Source organism: Osmerus eperlanus, chromosome 7 (genome assembly GCF_963692335.1).
Source record: "Osmerus eperlanus chromosome 7, fOsmEpe2.1, whole genome shotgun sequence".
In the NCBI taxonomy this organism is placed as follows: Eukaryota; Metazoa; Chordata; class Actinopteri; order Osmeriformes; family Osmeridae; genus Osmerus; species Osmerus eperlanus.
The window spans coordinates 21,441,138-21,456,565 of record NC_085024.1 but is presented as its reverse complement, the minus strand read 5'-3'; the positions used below and the strand labels follow the sequence as shown (position 1 = coordinate 21,456,565).

The window sequence follows — 15,428 nt, the reverse complement described above, 5'->3', positions numbered from 1 at the left end:
GTTCTAATCTCAGGAACGGCCTGATTGTTACCAAACTCCTCTTTAACTATTAATTGGGGACACAGGTGCCAAGCGTGGCTATGTGTGTCCATCGGTACATCCAACCCTTAGGGGTGGGACTGGCCGAGCGAGGAGGTGGAGAGGGTGTCTCTGTGGCTCTCTCTCAGAGAGAGAGAGAGAGAGAGAGAGAGAGAGAGAGAGAGAGAGAGAGAGAGACAGAGAGAGACTTGTTTAAATGAAAGAAGCAAGGAGTGTGAGTTGACACATTTAACTGAAACAACTGAAATACAAGAACGTTACTTTAAGAAAAAAGGGAAGACAAGTCTGGATGCACCTTTATTACGACAGCAAACTTTGGCAAAGCACGTGGAGTGAGCAGAGCAAACCAGAGCGAGCCTGGACCCTGAATCACACCAAGGCCCAACAACCCCTGTGTCTTCCTCCTCTGAAAACATGGACCCTGCTCTCCTCCCGGTTGCCAGGTTTGACGTGGACGTGGACTTGGGCTTTGCCCTCTTCTTTGTGTTCCTGCTCTGCTCCTTCCTGTTGGTGACCATAGTGCGCTGCGCCCAGATGGTGCTGAACCCTTACAGATCCATCTCTGTGTCCTCGTACCAGCAAGATTCAGATGAGAATGGGGGGTGATCCACTCACGGTCCTGCTACTGTCCTGCACTGGAGGTCTGTACCACCAGAGGGGTAAACATACAAGATTTACCCACTCAAAGGATGCAACTGCCCTCTGGAAATACGATTGCAATGTAGAATGGATTTGACTTTGTCCTTTGAACATTTTTCAACACAAGTTCGATTCATTTTTCTAGCTTTTTGTATGCCTCTTTGATCGTAATTTTATATGTGCATTGACCTCCTAATGAAACAAAATGCCATGAATGTGTCAGAGAGAATAAATATTCAAATATTCACCATGTTTCACTTTTGTCATTACAGTTTAACATCTTCATAATAAGTGTCCACCATTAGATACCTGTCAATTATGTCTAACCTTTTTGACAAATTTGAGATCAAAATTAGAAATTTACATTAGAGTTTGTGTAAAGAGCTTTTTTTTGTGATGGTGGTGAGGTGTCAATTATTTATTTTGTGTGAAAGCTCACATTTGAGGATTAGTTACAGAGATATTACAACACCTGCCCTTCCACAAAGCAAAGCAAAGACACTCACATTTCGAGTGTCTTTGGAAGATGGTTTCACTATCACGGGATAGTTTCCGGTAACGACCCACTGCATTCGCCTTGAGACTCACACATTTCAACCATGTATCACCCAACACCTTGTGTTTCTCACTCTGAGAAGTAAGAGATAACTTGTCCCGCTATGTACAATTATTGGACGAGCCACAGGTATACTGAGGGAACAACCAGAAACACCACCAGCAGCCGAAGGGAGATAAGTAGACCTAACTTCGAGAAACTTGGATGGGGGTAATAGTAAAAAATTCAAATAAAACACCCCCCGAACAGGAGATGGCGGTAATGCTTGGTTGCAATCAACCACAGCATCAACAGAAGAATATGTAACCTATCTATGGAGGCTTGTGGAATGGATGCTGCAGATGAGTAAGTGTTCAACTTGTGATCAACCGCCATACGTATTTTAAAGGCATGCATTCAATTCCTAGATGACACGTAATTGAACTAGAGAAGATACTTTCTAAAAGCTTGCCAGCGTTGGCTAACTTTGTCCCGCTACTAGTGAAACAAACTTGCTACTAGCTGGCTAGCCAGTCTATTTCGCTAGCTAGCTTATTATGCTAGCAGGCACAAGTACAAGCACTCGGTAAGCAAAATGTCTTGCAAGTTGGTAATCGACTCCGTGTTGAAGCGTAGTGCACATTTGTTTTTATATTTGGTTAGACCGCTTGCAGACTAAGTGGTGGCCGCACATTACCTGGCTTTACACTTTTCAGAAATACGCGCTCCGCTAGTTCTAGCGTGCTGTATTTATACCTGCTAGTTTACGCTGTAGGTTCCCTGGCACTGGTAGCAACAATCCTGGTGGACGTAATTTGTGTGTTTACATCGTGTGTAGATTTGTGACCATTTCTATTGTATGGTGTCAATAGTGGTAAATATATAGATGATGGGTCATATGATAAAGTTTTTACACATCTTCAAATGTTCGATTGAACGTGTTAGTAAAACTACCTTCAAACCAAACCACAAAAAACACAGCATGGTCAATGCTAGCATACGAGTTAACCAATCCCATCGTTAAGAAAAGTATCCCTTGAACATAAGAATACTTGTTTTAACCAAATTGCTCCGTACTGCATCTTCGTACTTTGCAAGCAAGCAATGTAGCTATCGTGTAGCCCTGTCCACCAACTACCGCTCTTCTCTCCACGGTCTCGCTATCTCTCCGTCTCTCTCAGTATGGAGGTGGAGGGTTGGGATTCGGGCCTGGAGGAGGAGCTGGGTGTCTCCTTGGACGAGCTTAGGAAGTGGATAGACGACGAGGTGGAGAGAAGTGAGGCGGTGAGACAGAGGAAAGCCCAGCTGGCTGAGCTGAAGGACTGGGTGGAGCAGCGGGAGAAAGAGAAGGCTACTGTTGAATCACTCTTGGACAACGCCAACCAGTGAGTGGACTGTCTGGGTCTAGACTCTGAAGTAGCTCAATGTTTTGGGTAGTTCAATGGGGGAGGGGGCAACAAGCGTGGCCCCCCTAAATGTAGAGTCTGAATAATTATAAACATGGTCTTTTAGTCTGTGAATGCCTGAAATGCAGTGAAGAAAACGATACGACAGCAATAATGTTTAACATTAACACCCTCTAACGGTACAGTGGTTCTAGAACCATCCCTGTTCAGGGTGTTGGCGTCATTGCACTCCCATCTGTCTGAGCAGGTCCATCCAGGAGTGTGCGTCCCTGGTGAAGCGGGCCTATGGCCAGAGGGGGCTGGTCTACAAGGAGAGCAGCTCCGAGGACGAGGGAGGAGTTGGAGGAGAGAGGAAACCCTTGGAGGTCATCGAGATCGATGACGACGAGGACGATGACGTCATCGCTGTGGGCTGCTGTACGTATGCCTGGGCCGTTTCATACTAGTGCCGGGTTCACCAATGTTAGGTTTGTGCGAAAGAGGGAGTTGTTCTGATCCGTGTTCCTCTGTGTTCCCCCTCTGTATACAGTAGTGCCGCCTAAGACGCCTGTGACTCCTGTGACTCCTGTCAAGGATGCAGCAGTAAGAACAGAGACCTGCCACCATGAGAACACACTCTCAAAATGAACTGAAATCAAAATGGACCCCTGTTCTGTGGTTGTTTTAAATGTTTGTCAGTTTCAGGAGGCATCCGCAGCCATCAAGAGGTCGTCCCAGCAGGTCCAGACACTGGTGCAGATGGTCAACAAGACCCCCACCACCGCTGTACCGTCTAAACCCACTATACAGTCAGGTGGGAAGGCACACCAACATCACTCATGATCTACTGTACTGCATCCTATCAAAGTATCCCTCGGAGGACCTTGAGATGAGAGGACAAGCTTACCCGTGTGTGTGTGTGTGTGTGTGGTTTCTGTCCTCCAGCCGTGGTCCAGTCCTCCAGGATGCACCTGCCGGCGGTGGTGATGTACCAGGCTCCTGGCGGCCCGGCCACGCAGCCCAACCCCTCCCTGAAGGAGGACGAGCTCCTGGTGGAGATGAGCATTCTGGGAAAGAAACGCACTAAAACCTGGCACAGAGGCACTCTCATCGCCATCAGCCCTGTCGGTAGGACATGTGATCATTTGTACGCATTCTCAACACACACACACAGACACACACACACACACACACACACATCCGTAGCATGTGAAGAATGGTATTTAGTCATTTAGCAGACGCTCTTATCCAGAGCGACTTACAGTAAGTACAGGGACATTCCCCCTGAAGCAAGTAGGGTGAAGTGCCTTGCCCAAGGACACAACGTCATTTGGCACGGCCGGGAATCGAACTGGCAACCTTCTGATTACTAGCCCGATTCCCTAACCGCTCAGCCACCTGACTCCCAATAATAGAATATTTATCTGTACGTGACGTTACATTTGAGAGAACGACCCTTCCTTTCCTTCCCTGTGTGCAGGGAGCGGTTTGAAGTACAAGGTGAAGTTTGAGAACAAGGGCAAGAGCCTGCTGTCAGGGAACCATGTGGCGTTCGACTACCACCCCACCCTGGAGAGGCTGTATGTGGGCGCCCGCGTGGTCGCCAAGTACAAGGATGGGAACCAGGTGTGGCTGTACGCTGGCATCGTGGCAGAGATGCCCAACAACAAGAATCGCATGAGGTGAGTGGAGAGTTGGGTTGAATAAACGGTGTGGTAAACAATCCAAACCCTCCGACATGGTCAGCAAGGCACACACTCTCAAGCCTTCATGAGCTGAAAAACTGTGTTTATTTACAGGTTCCTGATCTTCTTCGACGATGGTTATGCTTCATATGTGACCCTGCCAGAGCTGTACCCTGTCTGCAGACCACGTAAGACTCCTCTTCCTCTTCCTCCTCAGACAAGCTACACCTCAGCACAGTAAAACCTCCCTCCTCCCCTCACCCCTCTCCCAGTGAAGCGGACCTGGGAGGACATCGAGGACGCGTCGTGCAGGGACTTCATCGAGGAGTACATAACGGCGTACCCCAACAGGCCCATGGTTCTGCTGAAGGCGGGGCAGGTCATTAAGACGGAGTGGGAGGGAACCTGGTGGAGGAGCCGTGTGGACGAGGTGGACGGGAGCCTCGTCAAGATCCTCTTCCTGGTATGACATCACAGCCGGGCGTATCAAACCTTCTGCGTGTGCTGGAAATCTGTCAATGTTTTTTTGTGATTTACGTTGGTTTGAGGTACTGGAGGAGAAAGAGATTCGGGTCGGGAACATGGCTGCTATAGATCATTTTAGATTGACCTGGCCTTGATTCCTGCACCTCCGGATGGAGGTATTATACTGGGGTTGAGTGCCCCCTGGTGGTAATGTGTGGTGCTGCTCTCGTCAGGATGACAAGAGGAGTGAGTGGATCTACAGGGGCTCCACGCGCCTGGAGCCCATGTTCAACCTGAAGATGAACACGGCCAACTCCCAGGAGAAGAAGCTGGCAGGCCAGCAGAGGACCAGGCCCAACATGGGTAACACACACACTCGCTCTCGCGCTCTCTCTCTCTCTCTCGCTCTCTCGCGCGCTCTCGCTCTCGCGGCGGTCTCTCGCGCGCGCTCTCTCTCGCGCTCTCTCTCGCGCGCTCTCTCGCGCGCTCTCGCTCTCGCTCTCTCGCTCTCGCTCTCGCTCTCGCTCTCTCGCGCGCGCTCTCTCTCGCGCTCTCGCTCTCGCTCTCTCGCGCGCGCTCTCTCTCGCGCTCTCGCTCTCGCGCTCTCGCTCTCGCTCTCTCTCTCGCTCTCTCTCTCGCTCTCGCTCTATACACCCCTACACACACACACTATCCACCCCACACAACAACAACACAGACACTCCCAATCACACAGTAGCACTGCAGACACACAGTAGCACAGTGGGTCTGATCAGTGTGTGTGCAGGTGCTGTAAGGGCCAAGGGCCCAGTGGTGCAGTACACCAGTGAGGGGACCTCCGGGACGCCCCTGAACCCCCCCTCCACCACCACACGGTCACAGCCCATCGGCCCTGGGTGGATTGAGTGAGTAACACACAGGAGGACAGTCACTTGGCTCACACAGTGTTTGGGAGTAGCTATGGACCTACACTTCTTTGTGTTCTTTATTCATGTGTGGTAAATAACTGTTACTACTAGCCAGCCAGTCAGGTCTAAGCAGCTGGATGGAGAGCAGGTGGAGGAGGTGCAGGTGGATGAGGAGCAGGTGGATGGAGAGCAGGTGGAGGAGGTGCAGGTGGATGAGGTGCTGCAGGTGGATGAGGAGAAGGTGGATGAGGAGCAGGTGGAGGAGGTGCAGGTGGATGAGGAGCAGGTGGATGAGGAGCAGGTGGATGAGGAGCAGGTGGATGATGAGCAGGTGGATGAGGAGCAGGTGGATGAGGAGCAGGTGGATGAGGTGCTGCAGGTGGATGGAGAGAAGGTGGAGGTGATGCAGGTGGATCAGGAGAAGGTGGATGAGGTGGTGCAGGAGCAGGTAGACACCGCAGGTGGACTGCAGCCAGAGGTGTCTGAACCTCACCCAGGAGATGAGGCCAGTGTGAGGGGGAGTCAGGGTGAGGGGTGAGTCATGAGGTCTTGATGTATGGATCAAGAATATCCTGATTGATCAGAATCAGAATGGGATTTATTCGCCATGAAAGTTTGCACAGACAAGGAATTTGCTTAGGCAGGAAGGTGCATACAATAAACATATACCTAAAATGTAAATATGTGGACTATCTATACTAAGGGTACATAAACTGTACATCATAAATATGAATTCCAAATGAACATATGATACAGATGACATAGTCACACCTCTGAAGCTCACAGAGACTTTGCAGCAGACCAACGTCTTATTATTCCTGAGTCCTATTTCTTATCTGGCATTCTTCTCTCTACACTCAGCTGACTGGAACTCCAGAACCTAGACTGAAGTCACACAGGAGACAGGAGTCTAGCACACATCCTCCCTCTAAACAAGAGTCTCTTTCTCTCAGTAACAAACAGATGACCAAGAAGACTTCCCCCCAGTTTGTCCCTTCTCCCGGAGGAGTGGGGAATAAGATCACGCCCACTCCTATGGCCACAGTGCTCCCAAACAGCCCCTCCAGGTGAGCAGACACTCACCACCACCAGTAAAGCCACTCCCACCACCACCCGCCTGCGGAGCATACGACTGACTTCTTACAAGCCTCCACTCTCTGTCTCTCTGTCTCTCGTCCCACAGAGTGTTTGTCCTCAAACCAGGTACGACCCAGATCCTGACCCCTCTCCCCCAGGCCCATCACCCCATACAGCCCCTGCAGCCTCCGGCTCCTCCCCCCCCTCCTCCTCCCCCGCCCCCTGTGGCCCCGCCCCCTGTGGCCCCGCCCCCTGTGGCCCCGCCCCCCTTGGCCCCGCCCCCCTTGGCCCCGCCCCCCTTGGCCCCGCCCCCCTTGGCCCCGCCTGCCGTCCCCGTGACGACCCCCCACCTGGTTGTCAGCGACCGCATCCCCCAAGAGTCTTCCTACCGGGCCCCCAAGGACCGTGTGTTCTACCTCCCCCACGCCTGCCAGCCGGCCTGCCTCAACCGCATCCGCCCCCCCCGGCCGGACTTCCACAGGGGCAAGAACCCCCTGCTCATCCCCCTGCTGTACGACTACAGGCGCCTGACTGGCCGACGGAAAATTAACCGCAAGGTAAGGCGGGGCTCACTGCACAACAGCACTGCCTAGGAGGGAGGGAGGGAGGGAGGGGGGGAGGGAGGGAGAGGGAGGGAGGGGGAGGGAGAGAGGGTGGGAGGGAGAGAGAGAGGGAGGGAGGGAGGGAGGGTGTTGGTGGCTGTAGCAGTTTGAGTTCAGGTTGGGATAATCAGGAGATCATGGAGACGGGTCTCAACTCTTTATTACAAGAATTGATTGACGGCTGACCAGCTCCTCCCACGCCCGTCCAGGTGTCGTTCCATGTGATCTACAAAGCCCCATGTGGCCTGTGTCTGCGCAACATGGCGGAGATCCAGCGCTACCTGTTCCAGACCCACTGTGACTTCATCTTCCTGGAGATGTTCTGCCTGGACCCCTACGTGCTGGTGGACCGGCGCTTCCAGCCCCAGGAGCCCTTCTACTACATCCGAGACATCACCAAGGGCAAGGAAGACATCCCTCTGTCCTGCGTCAACGAGATCGACATCACCCCCCCGCCCAGTGTGGCCTACAGTAAGTCTGGGAGGGGGAGAGAGGGTTGGTGTGAGAGTGTTGTGGTGTGAGAGAGTGTGTGACCAGACTGTGCTGTTCTCCAGGTAAGGAGCGTATCCCAGAGGACGGTGTCTTCATCAACACCAGCCCACAGTTCCTGGTGGGCTGTGATTGCACCGACGGCTGCAGGGACAAGTCAGTACCCTTGACCCCCCCCTGAACTTTGACCCCCTGGTCTGCTGGCCTGTGTTGCCCCTCTGTTGACCCTTGACCCTGTGCCTCCTCTGCAGGTCCAAGTGTGCCTGTCACCAGCTGACCCTCCAGGCCAGCGCCTGCACCCCGGGTGGGCAGGCGAACCCCCACGCTGGGTACCTGAACAAGAGGCTGGAGGAGTGTCTGCCCACAGGGTGAGACACACACACACACTACACACATTACACACACACTACACACACATGCAGGGCCTCCGCCATTCCAAACCAGTGCACCATGTCACATGCAGAGTCGTACCTTAAGCCTGTGGAGCGTCAGAGAGTGTGTTTGATTTTCCTTCCCTCTCGCCCCCGTCCCCACCAGGATCTACGAGTGTAACAAGCGCTGTAAGTGCTGCGCAGAGATGTGCACCAACCGGCTGGTGCAGCACGGCCTGCAGGTCTGTCTGCAGCTCTTTAAGACCCAGAACAAGGGCTGGGGCATCCGCTGTCTGGACGATGTGGCCAAGGGCTCCTTCGTCTGCATCTACGCCGGTGAGGAGGAGCGCGGGGGGAGGTGGGGGAGGTAGGGGAGGCAGGGAGAGAGATGGGGGAGGTGGGGAGAGAGATGGGGGAGGTGGGCGAGGCAGGGAGAGAGATGGGGAGGCAGATGAGAGGTGTGGGAGGCAGATGAGAGGTGTGGGAGGCAGATGAGAGGTGGGGGAGGCAGATGAGAGGTGTGGGAGGCAGATGAGAGGTGGGGGAGGCAGATGAGAGGTGGGGGAGGCAGATGAGAGGTGGGGGAGGCAGATGAGAGGTGGGGGAGGCAGGGGAGAGATGGGGGAGGCAGGGGAGAGATGGGGGAGGCAGGGAGAGAGAGGGGGAGAGATGGGCGAGGCAGGGGAGAGATGGGGGAGGCATGGGAGAGATGGGGGAGGTAGGGGAGGCAGGGGAGAGATGGGGGAGGCAGGTGAGAGGCGGGGGGGAGGCGGGGGAGAGGCGGGGGAGAGGCGGGGGAGAGGCGGAGTTGGTTGGTGTCATTTAACTTTTATCCCCCCCACCCCTTTTTCCTCCTCCTTCCTCAACGGCGGGTCGACAGGTAAGATCCTGACTGACGACTTTGCGGACAAGGAGGGCCTGGAGATGGGGGACGAGTACTTCGCCAACCTGGACCACATCGAGAGTGTGGAGAACTTCAAGGAGGGCTACGAGAGCGAGGCCCACTGCTCGGACAGCGATGGCAGCGGGGTGGATCTCAGCCGGCTGAAGGTGTCTCTCTCCACCAGCCTGGGCCTCAACAAGCCCGGCAGTAAGCCCGACCGCTCCAGGGCAAAGGCCAAAGGTCAGAGGTCACACTGGGTCATCATCAGAAAGCTAGATGGCGGAAGAGAGCTGACCAGAGCTAACATGGTGGTTCTTCCTCTCTCCTCCCTCAGATAATGACGACTCCTCCAAGGACGGCGACAGCAACGGAGAGGATGACTCTAACGACGAGAGCGACAGTTCAGACGACACGTTCAAGAAGGACCCCTACCACAGCACCAACTCTGTGTGGAGGAGTTACACCACACGCAGGCAGGCCAAGGGCATCAAGGAAGGTGTGTGTGTGTGTGGGGGGTGTGTGTGTACTCGCTGCAGCTTCATGTAAAGGAGAATTGTTCTCTTCAAGTCTCTCTACTCTCCCTCCTCCTCATATCTCTCTCTCTCTCGGCCTGTCCAGGGAGCCAGGACAGTAAAGATGGGGTCAGTGCCTCGGCAGGGGGGCCAGAGGACAGCAAGTCCCCCCACCTGCTGGAGGAGACGGGGAAGAGCAAGGTGGCGTCCTGGCTGACCAGCCAACCCTCCACCTCTCTGACCAGCCAACCCTCCACCTCTCTGACCAGCCAACCCTCCACCTCTCTGACCAGCCAACCCTCCACCTCTCTGACCAGCCAACCCTCCACCTCTCTGACCAGCCAACCCTCCACCTCTCTGACCAGCCAACCCTCCACCTCTCAGACCGCCGTCAAGATGGAGGGCCTGAAGCTGGAGAAGACGGTGAGAGGGGATCCAGAGATGATCCTTAGTTCAGCTTTCTGTTGGATGGACTGTTTTGAAGTGTTTGCTTGATCTTGATGTTGTGTTGCTGTGGTAGGAGGGCGGGAAGAAACAGGAAGTGATGACTCTGTCTGACAGCGATGACGTTCAGACCATCAGCTCGGGATCGGACGACAAGGAGAGGGAGAAGACGATCCAAGGTGAGGAGGAAGAGGGGGTGTTGAGTGTGTGTGACGAGGAGGAAGAGGGGGGGGTTGAGTGTGTGTGTGACGAGGAGGAAGAGGGGGTGGTTGAGTGTGTGTGACGAGGAGGAAGAGGGGGGGGTTGAGTGTGTGTGACGAGGAGGAAGAGGGGGGGGGGTTGAGTGTGTGTGACGAGGAGGAAGAGGGGGGGGTTGAGTGTGTGTGACGAGGAGGAAGAGGGGGGGGTTGAGTGTGTGTGACGAGGAGGAAGAGGGGGGGGTTGAGTGTGTGTGACGAGGAGGAAGAGGGGGGGGTTGAGTGTGTGTGACGAGGAGGGCTAGAGAACACGCTACGTCAGCTCTTCTGTCTTCCCTAACGAGTCCTGCCTCCCTCTCCCACCTCCCCCTCCTGCCTCAGGAGTGGTGAAGCGGCAGGTGGCGGTGAAGTCCACGCGGGGCATCGCCCTCAAGGGCTCCCACAGCATGATGGTGAAGCATGGCCCCAGTGTGGCTGGGGCGGGGCCTGGGGTGCAGGCTGGGGGGCCCCAGAGCCAGGGGGGAGGAGCGGGGGACGGCGGCCCCCAGAACACTCGTCAGTTCTTTGACGGTGAAGAGTCTTGCTACATCATCGATGCCAAGCTGGAGGGCAACCTCGGACGCTACCTCAACGTGAGTCTCTTGTCCCAGACGTCCACCAGACTGGGGGTTTCTGGTTTGTAATATCTGGGAATGTTTGTTTTCTAAATCTGTGTTCGCTGATGGTTCTCCCTGTGTTCTGCCTAACAGCATAGCTGCAGCCCCAACCTGTTTGTCCAGAATGTGTTTGTGGACACACACGACCTGCGCTTCCCCTGGGTAGCTTTCTTCGCCAGCAAGTGAGTCAGCAAGTGCACAACTCAAGACTTAAACAGTCGTCAGTTTCTTGGTTGAAATATTTAATACAATACTGGAACTGTGTTGCTCTTCAGTAGAGTTGATTTAAGAATGGAGCATTTGTATACCGATTTTGACCGTGTGTGTGTGTGTGCGTGTGTGTGTTCAGGCGTATCCGTGCAGGCACAGAGCTCACCTGGGACTACAACTACGAGGTGGGCAGTGTGGAGGGCAAGGAGCTACTCTGCTGTTGTGGATCAACAGAGTGCAGAGGGAGGCTGCTGTGATCAGTGTACCTGATAAAAATAAAAAAAAATGACTAAATGTACCTCCACACATCCCCCCTCTCTCTCTCTCTCTTGTACCTCCACCCACACATATACCCCCTTCTCTCTCTCTCTGTACCCCTGTGCCCTCCTCCTCTCTGGGTACAGAGCAGGACATCATGTCTCTGTGTGCCCTCCTCTCTGTGTGCCCCTGTGCCCTCCTCTCTGTGTGCCCCTGTGCCCTCCTCCTCTCTGGGTACAGAGTGAGGGTGGAGAGCAGACTTCATGTCTGGAAGACCAGCCACCATCCAGTCACTAAGCTACTCTTCTAGGAGCTGTGACATTTCAAATTGTATTACGTTTTAGTTTTTTTTACCTTTTTTCTACATCTCTCTGCTATACTTACTACAAAGTAAACAAGAGAGGGGGTACATCAATGTAGACTCAAATTCTTGTGTTATATTTCCAGTTGTAATTTTTGTATTATAACTGTTTGTGTGCTCACTTTGTTTGTGTTTATTTGTCTGCCAAACTGATTTGTTTACGTTAGAATAAACGTTCATTTTCCACATATGACCCGGAACTGAGTTGGCATTGACGGAACAGCAGTGCAAGTTTACCTTATTACTTTATTGGTTCAGAATAATAAAATGAAAAGAAAAAACGTTCGTTTTTTTTGTTTGTTTTTTAAGGGTTGAAAAAATATTTTTGAAAAAAAAACAAACTAAGTTGGCATAATTCAGTACTTGAAGATGAGGACTTTACTATATTCTACTGTACTCTATTGTGTTCTGCCCTGCTTTAATCTTCTGTTTCAGACTTCTTTGTTCTCCTCTCCTTTCACTGTGTGTGGTGAGAGATTTTTTTTTTAGAAAGGTTGCACAATATTTTAGAAAAAAACTTTTGAGAGGTTAAAAAGAAATGTTTTTGAAAAAAATCTTCCAAAAATAAGTTAGCATTGTGTCTGGCGAAAAAAAAAAAAATCTTGCACAAGGGATGGAAACGGATCAGAGGGCTTCTGAGAGTCGAGAGGCCCGACAGATCTGGTCTGACCTCAAGCATCTGTGTCGTGACTGATGACAAGGGAAGTTACCGTGGTTTCGGCTTTGTCAATCTCAAGAGGTACGAAGCAGGCGTTCAGACACATTTTGGCAGCATCAGCCTTTTGTACTTGGATCTAATTCTGTCCCCTGGCCCTCCTCCAGCCTGCTGTCTTTAAGAGGCCTGGGGCTGGATCAGTCTCCACGCTGGCTACACTGCTTCACCAGAACGATGCCCTGACCCAGATCCAGGCCCCGCTATCTGTGCCTCAGGTAAACACACTTTCTGATAGCTTTCAGATGTTCAGCACAGTGGCAGCATTAGCCTTGTGTGTGTGTCTAACTCCACATCCCTCTGTACTCCACCTTGCTGCTCATCCAGGAGTATCAGGACAGTCAGAACATCTGCTCTATGGAGACCCTGGGATTTGCAACCCCCAACAGCACATGAATGACCTGCTCCGGGTGGCTATGAATCAGGTACATGCAGTCACACATATGCGCCTGTTACTGTCGATGGGTCAACTCTTCCTTGTCTGTTAGTTTGACCACACACCTCCAATTAGGTTGAGAAGATTCAAATCAGCATAAATTAAATAAATCATCAGTAATCAGCAGGTAATACATTAATTTATTTACTGTAACATTTTACACGTTCTTTGGTAGCAATATATTTGCACAGAGCCGGCCCAAGGCATAAGCGAACTAAGCGGCTGCATGAAATTACAGCTTAATTTAGATTTACATTTAGTCATTTAGCAGACGCTCTTATCCAGAGCGACTTACAGTAAGTACATTTTGTACAAGTACAGGGACATTCCCCCCGAGGCAAGTAGGGTGAAGTGCCTTGCCCAAGGACACAACGTCATTTTGCACGGCAGGGAATCGAACCGGCAACCTTCTGATTACTAGCCCGATTCCCTAACTGCTCAGCCACCTGACTCCCCTTAATTAAAATAAAAATCTGCTTAAGGCCCCATAAAGGCTTGGGCCAGCCCTGGATTTGCATACAGGTGGGTTTTCTTTGGTCATTTTGCTGAAGTGTAGTTTGTGTTTAAATGAGGGTGCTGAACTCTGTTCACTTCTGGCTGTATCTGAGAACAGTGTATTGCTGATTGTCTTCAGGGTTGTAACGCTGTCTTCTTCCTGGCCCAGCTGATTGGTTGAACATTACACTGGCGTACGTCACATCTGTCTGAAAATTAGATTTGATCTATTAATTAGATTCTATTAGATTCCCACAGAAGACTTTGTCTCAGTAGATGCGTCATGTACATTGTGAATGGTTTAGTATTCACCTGAAGGTCATGCATGGGAGAACCTTGATCCTGTGGAACAGCTGTACCTGAAGTCCACAGTTTTGTAAGACACAAAACATTTCAGTCACTGCCCGTTAATGTGGCGTTCTACACATTGGAGTACTTGTAGTCATGGTTACCTTGACGCATGCTCCAAACTGCGTGAGCTGTGATAATGATGATGAACACCACACACAGCCCTGCAACTGCCACAGCTGAATACAGTAAAGGCAAACACACGTCTGAAAAGACAAAAACAAGATTATGGCTCATGAAAAAAAATCCCAATCATATCTGTCTTCATTAGTATTGATGTTGTACAAAGGAGGAAGTGTGTTTCTGACCAGGGTGTGACTGTTGGAAAAGAACAGTTTCGTTGCTTTTCAGTGTGCGGTTCTTTCCAGTTTGAACTTCGCACCACCACGCTGTCACATTCCAACCTTCTTCAGTCTCCTCTCTCCCGTAATGTTTATGATCTTCATTTCTGCCTCTGTACCAAACTGATCTCACCTTATATGCACTTAGTACAGAATATCTAAAAAAGACATGATGGTCAGCTAAAACAATTGTATGGGTGTAGGACAATATTGATAGACGTATGGGTTCAATCTATTGACAAACAAAAAATCGTCTTACTGGTTATTCTTCATCAACGATGTCCATGTTTGGCCCTCAGATTTCGCTCCCTTTGATGACAGGAATTGAATTGTGACCGTTGGTGAGCTGAGCCCGTTTACAACGCAACGCAATCTGTGGTGCCTTTCTCCAATGTCATCATCCAAATCATTTATTTCCTGTTCATCGCTTTGGTCCTCAGTCAGCAAAATAGCTTTAGGACTGATTTTATTGTAGTTAGCCATTGACGAGGCCTCTTAAGAATGAAGACAGACATTACACGATTAAAACATGCTGCAAGGTCATAATTTAGGCTAGTTTGATGACTGATCTCTTAATTGTTGCCTATATATTATAAAACTGCTAACCTTCGACATGCAAAATCACACCATCGCCATGGAATCCCTGATAGTTGACCTGCTCTCCGCAGTAGTAACGCCCGGAGTCTGACTTGTCCACGTGTAAAATCTGAAGTCCTGTCAAACCATTTGTCAAACCATTTGTCAGGAACCGCTCTCCATTCGTGTTAATGATTTCCAGTGATCCGTTTTGCTGGATGCGTAACCAGTTCAATAGTATCGAATTACATTTACTATCGCAGTGGCATGGTATGAACACGTTCTCTCCTACCTCAGAGTAGATAACGGAACTTGTTTCAACACTCGCTGAAACGAAAAACATGTAAGCCTACATTTAGTTTAGATTAAAGTAACCTGTGGGTTAGGGTTATAAACCGTTGAGTTGTAAAGATGATGACATAAAGGTAATTCTTGATGACAGACATTTTATATTATCCTCAAATTATTTGGACTACATTGAATACATTCCGATCAAATCTCATTTAGCCTACACATTTAGCCTATAGGATTGCATTTTAATAGCCTATATGATATTATGACTTACCTATAAGAGTTGACCATGCGTTTATGAGAGCAAAAAGAGCATACATTTTGTGACCTAACTGTTTGACCTAAGAATTCCGTAAGAAAGTATTCAAACAGATTAGAGGAGAGCGTCCCTTTGGTGTTGAGGCGTCCTACGCCCTCCGTACCTTCAACTCGGAACAAACGGCTCGTTTTTTCTCTTCCGACACCACAGTTGTTTGATGATTTAGAAAACACTAACAGTAAAACAACCGTTGAAGACACCCAGCGTCCTTTACA

At 50.9% G+C, this 15,428-nt stretch overlaps 3 protein-coding genes across 5 annotated transcripts; 2 read left to right on the top strand and 1 right to left on the bottom strand.

Moving 5' to 3' along the window:
• The first annotated feature begins 322 nt into the window (after nucleotides 1-322).
• Nucleotides 323-851, top strand: LOC134024014 (cortexin domain containing 2-like). The gene has a single exon (XM_062466386.1). The coding sequence runs from the start codon at nucleotides 454-456 to the stop codon at nucleotides 643-645; it is 192 nt and encodes a 63-aa protein (XP_062322370.1). The 5' UTR covers nucleotides 323-453; the 3' UTR covers nucleotides 646-851.
• A 653-nt stretch (nucleotides 852-1,504) lies between these two features.
• setdb1b (SET domain bifurcated histone lysine methyltransferase 1b) lies at nucleotides 1,505-11,883 on the top strand. 3 transcript variants are annotated; one of them, XM_062465954.1, is made up of 28 exons: nucleotides 1,505-1,579; nucleotides 2,395-2,598; nucleotides 2,867-3,036; nucleotides 3,149-3,201; nucleotides 3,304-3,412; nucleotides 3,544-3,726; nucleotides 4,079-4,280; nucleotides 4,398-4,471; nucleotides 4,556-4,746; nucleotides 4,982-5,111; nucleotides 5,515-5,632; nucleotides 5,747-5,783; nucleotides 5,814-5,828; nucleotides 6,060-6,169; nucleotides 6,589-6,702; nucleotides 6,819-7,269; nucleotides 7,524-7,785; nucleotides 7,869-7,959; nucleotides 8,055-8,171; nucleotides 8,341-8,510; nucleotides 9,055-9,297; nucleotides 9,392-9,553; nucleotides 9,676-9,802; nucleotides 9,947-9,992; nucleotides 10,090-10,192; nucleotides 10,592-10,842; nucleotides 10,960-11,048; nucleotides 11,216-11,883. In XM_062465954.1, exons 1-28 carry the CDS (start codon nucleotides 1,548-1,550, stop codon nucleotides 11,331-11,333), a joined length of 3,972 nt encoding a protein of 1,323 aa, XP_062321938.1. In that variant the 5' UTR covers nucleotides 1,505-1,547; the 3' UTR covers nucleotides 11,334-11,883. The 3 variants fall into 3 exon arrangements, with proteins under 3 accessions (XP_062321938.1, XP_062321937.1, XP_062321939.1); XM_062465953.1 differs by having other exon boundaries at nucleotides 3,298-3,412; XM_062465955.1 differs by lacking the exons at nucleotides 5,747-5,783; nucleotides 5,814-5,828; nucleotides 6,060-6,169 and having other exon boundaries at nucleotides 3,298-3,412.
• A 1,252-nt stretch (nucleotides 11,884-13,135) lies between these two features.
• LOC134023997 (uncharacterized) lies at nucleotides 13,136-15,384 on the bottom strand. The gene is made up of 7 exons (XM_062466366.1): nucleotides 15,169-15,384; nucleotides 14,634-14,930; nucleotides 14,287-14,521; nucleotides 13,995-14,185; nucleotides 13,791-13,892; nucleotides 13,651-13,697; nucleotides 13,136-13,547 (listed from the first exon to the last, which is right to left on the bottom strand). Exons 1-7 carry the CDS (start codon nucleotides 15,212-15,214, stop codon nucleotides 13,431-13,433), a joined length of 1,035 nt encoding a protein of 344 aa, XP_062322350.1. The 5' UTR covers nucleotides 15,215-15,384; the 3' UTR covers nucleotides 13,136-13,430.
• Nucleotides 15,385-15,428: the final 44 nt, after the last annotated feature.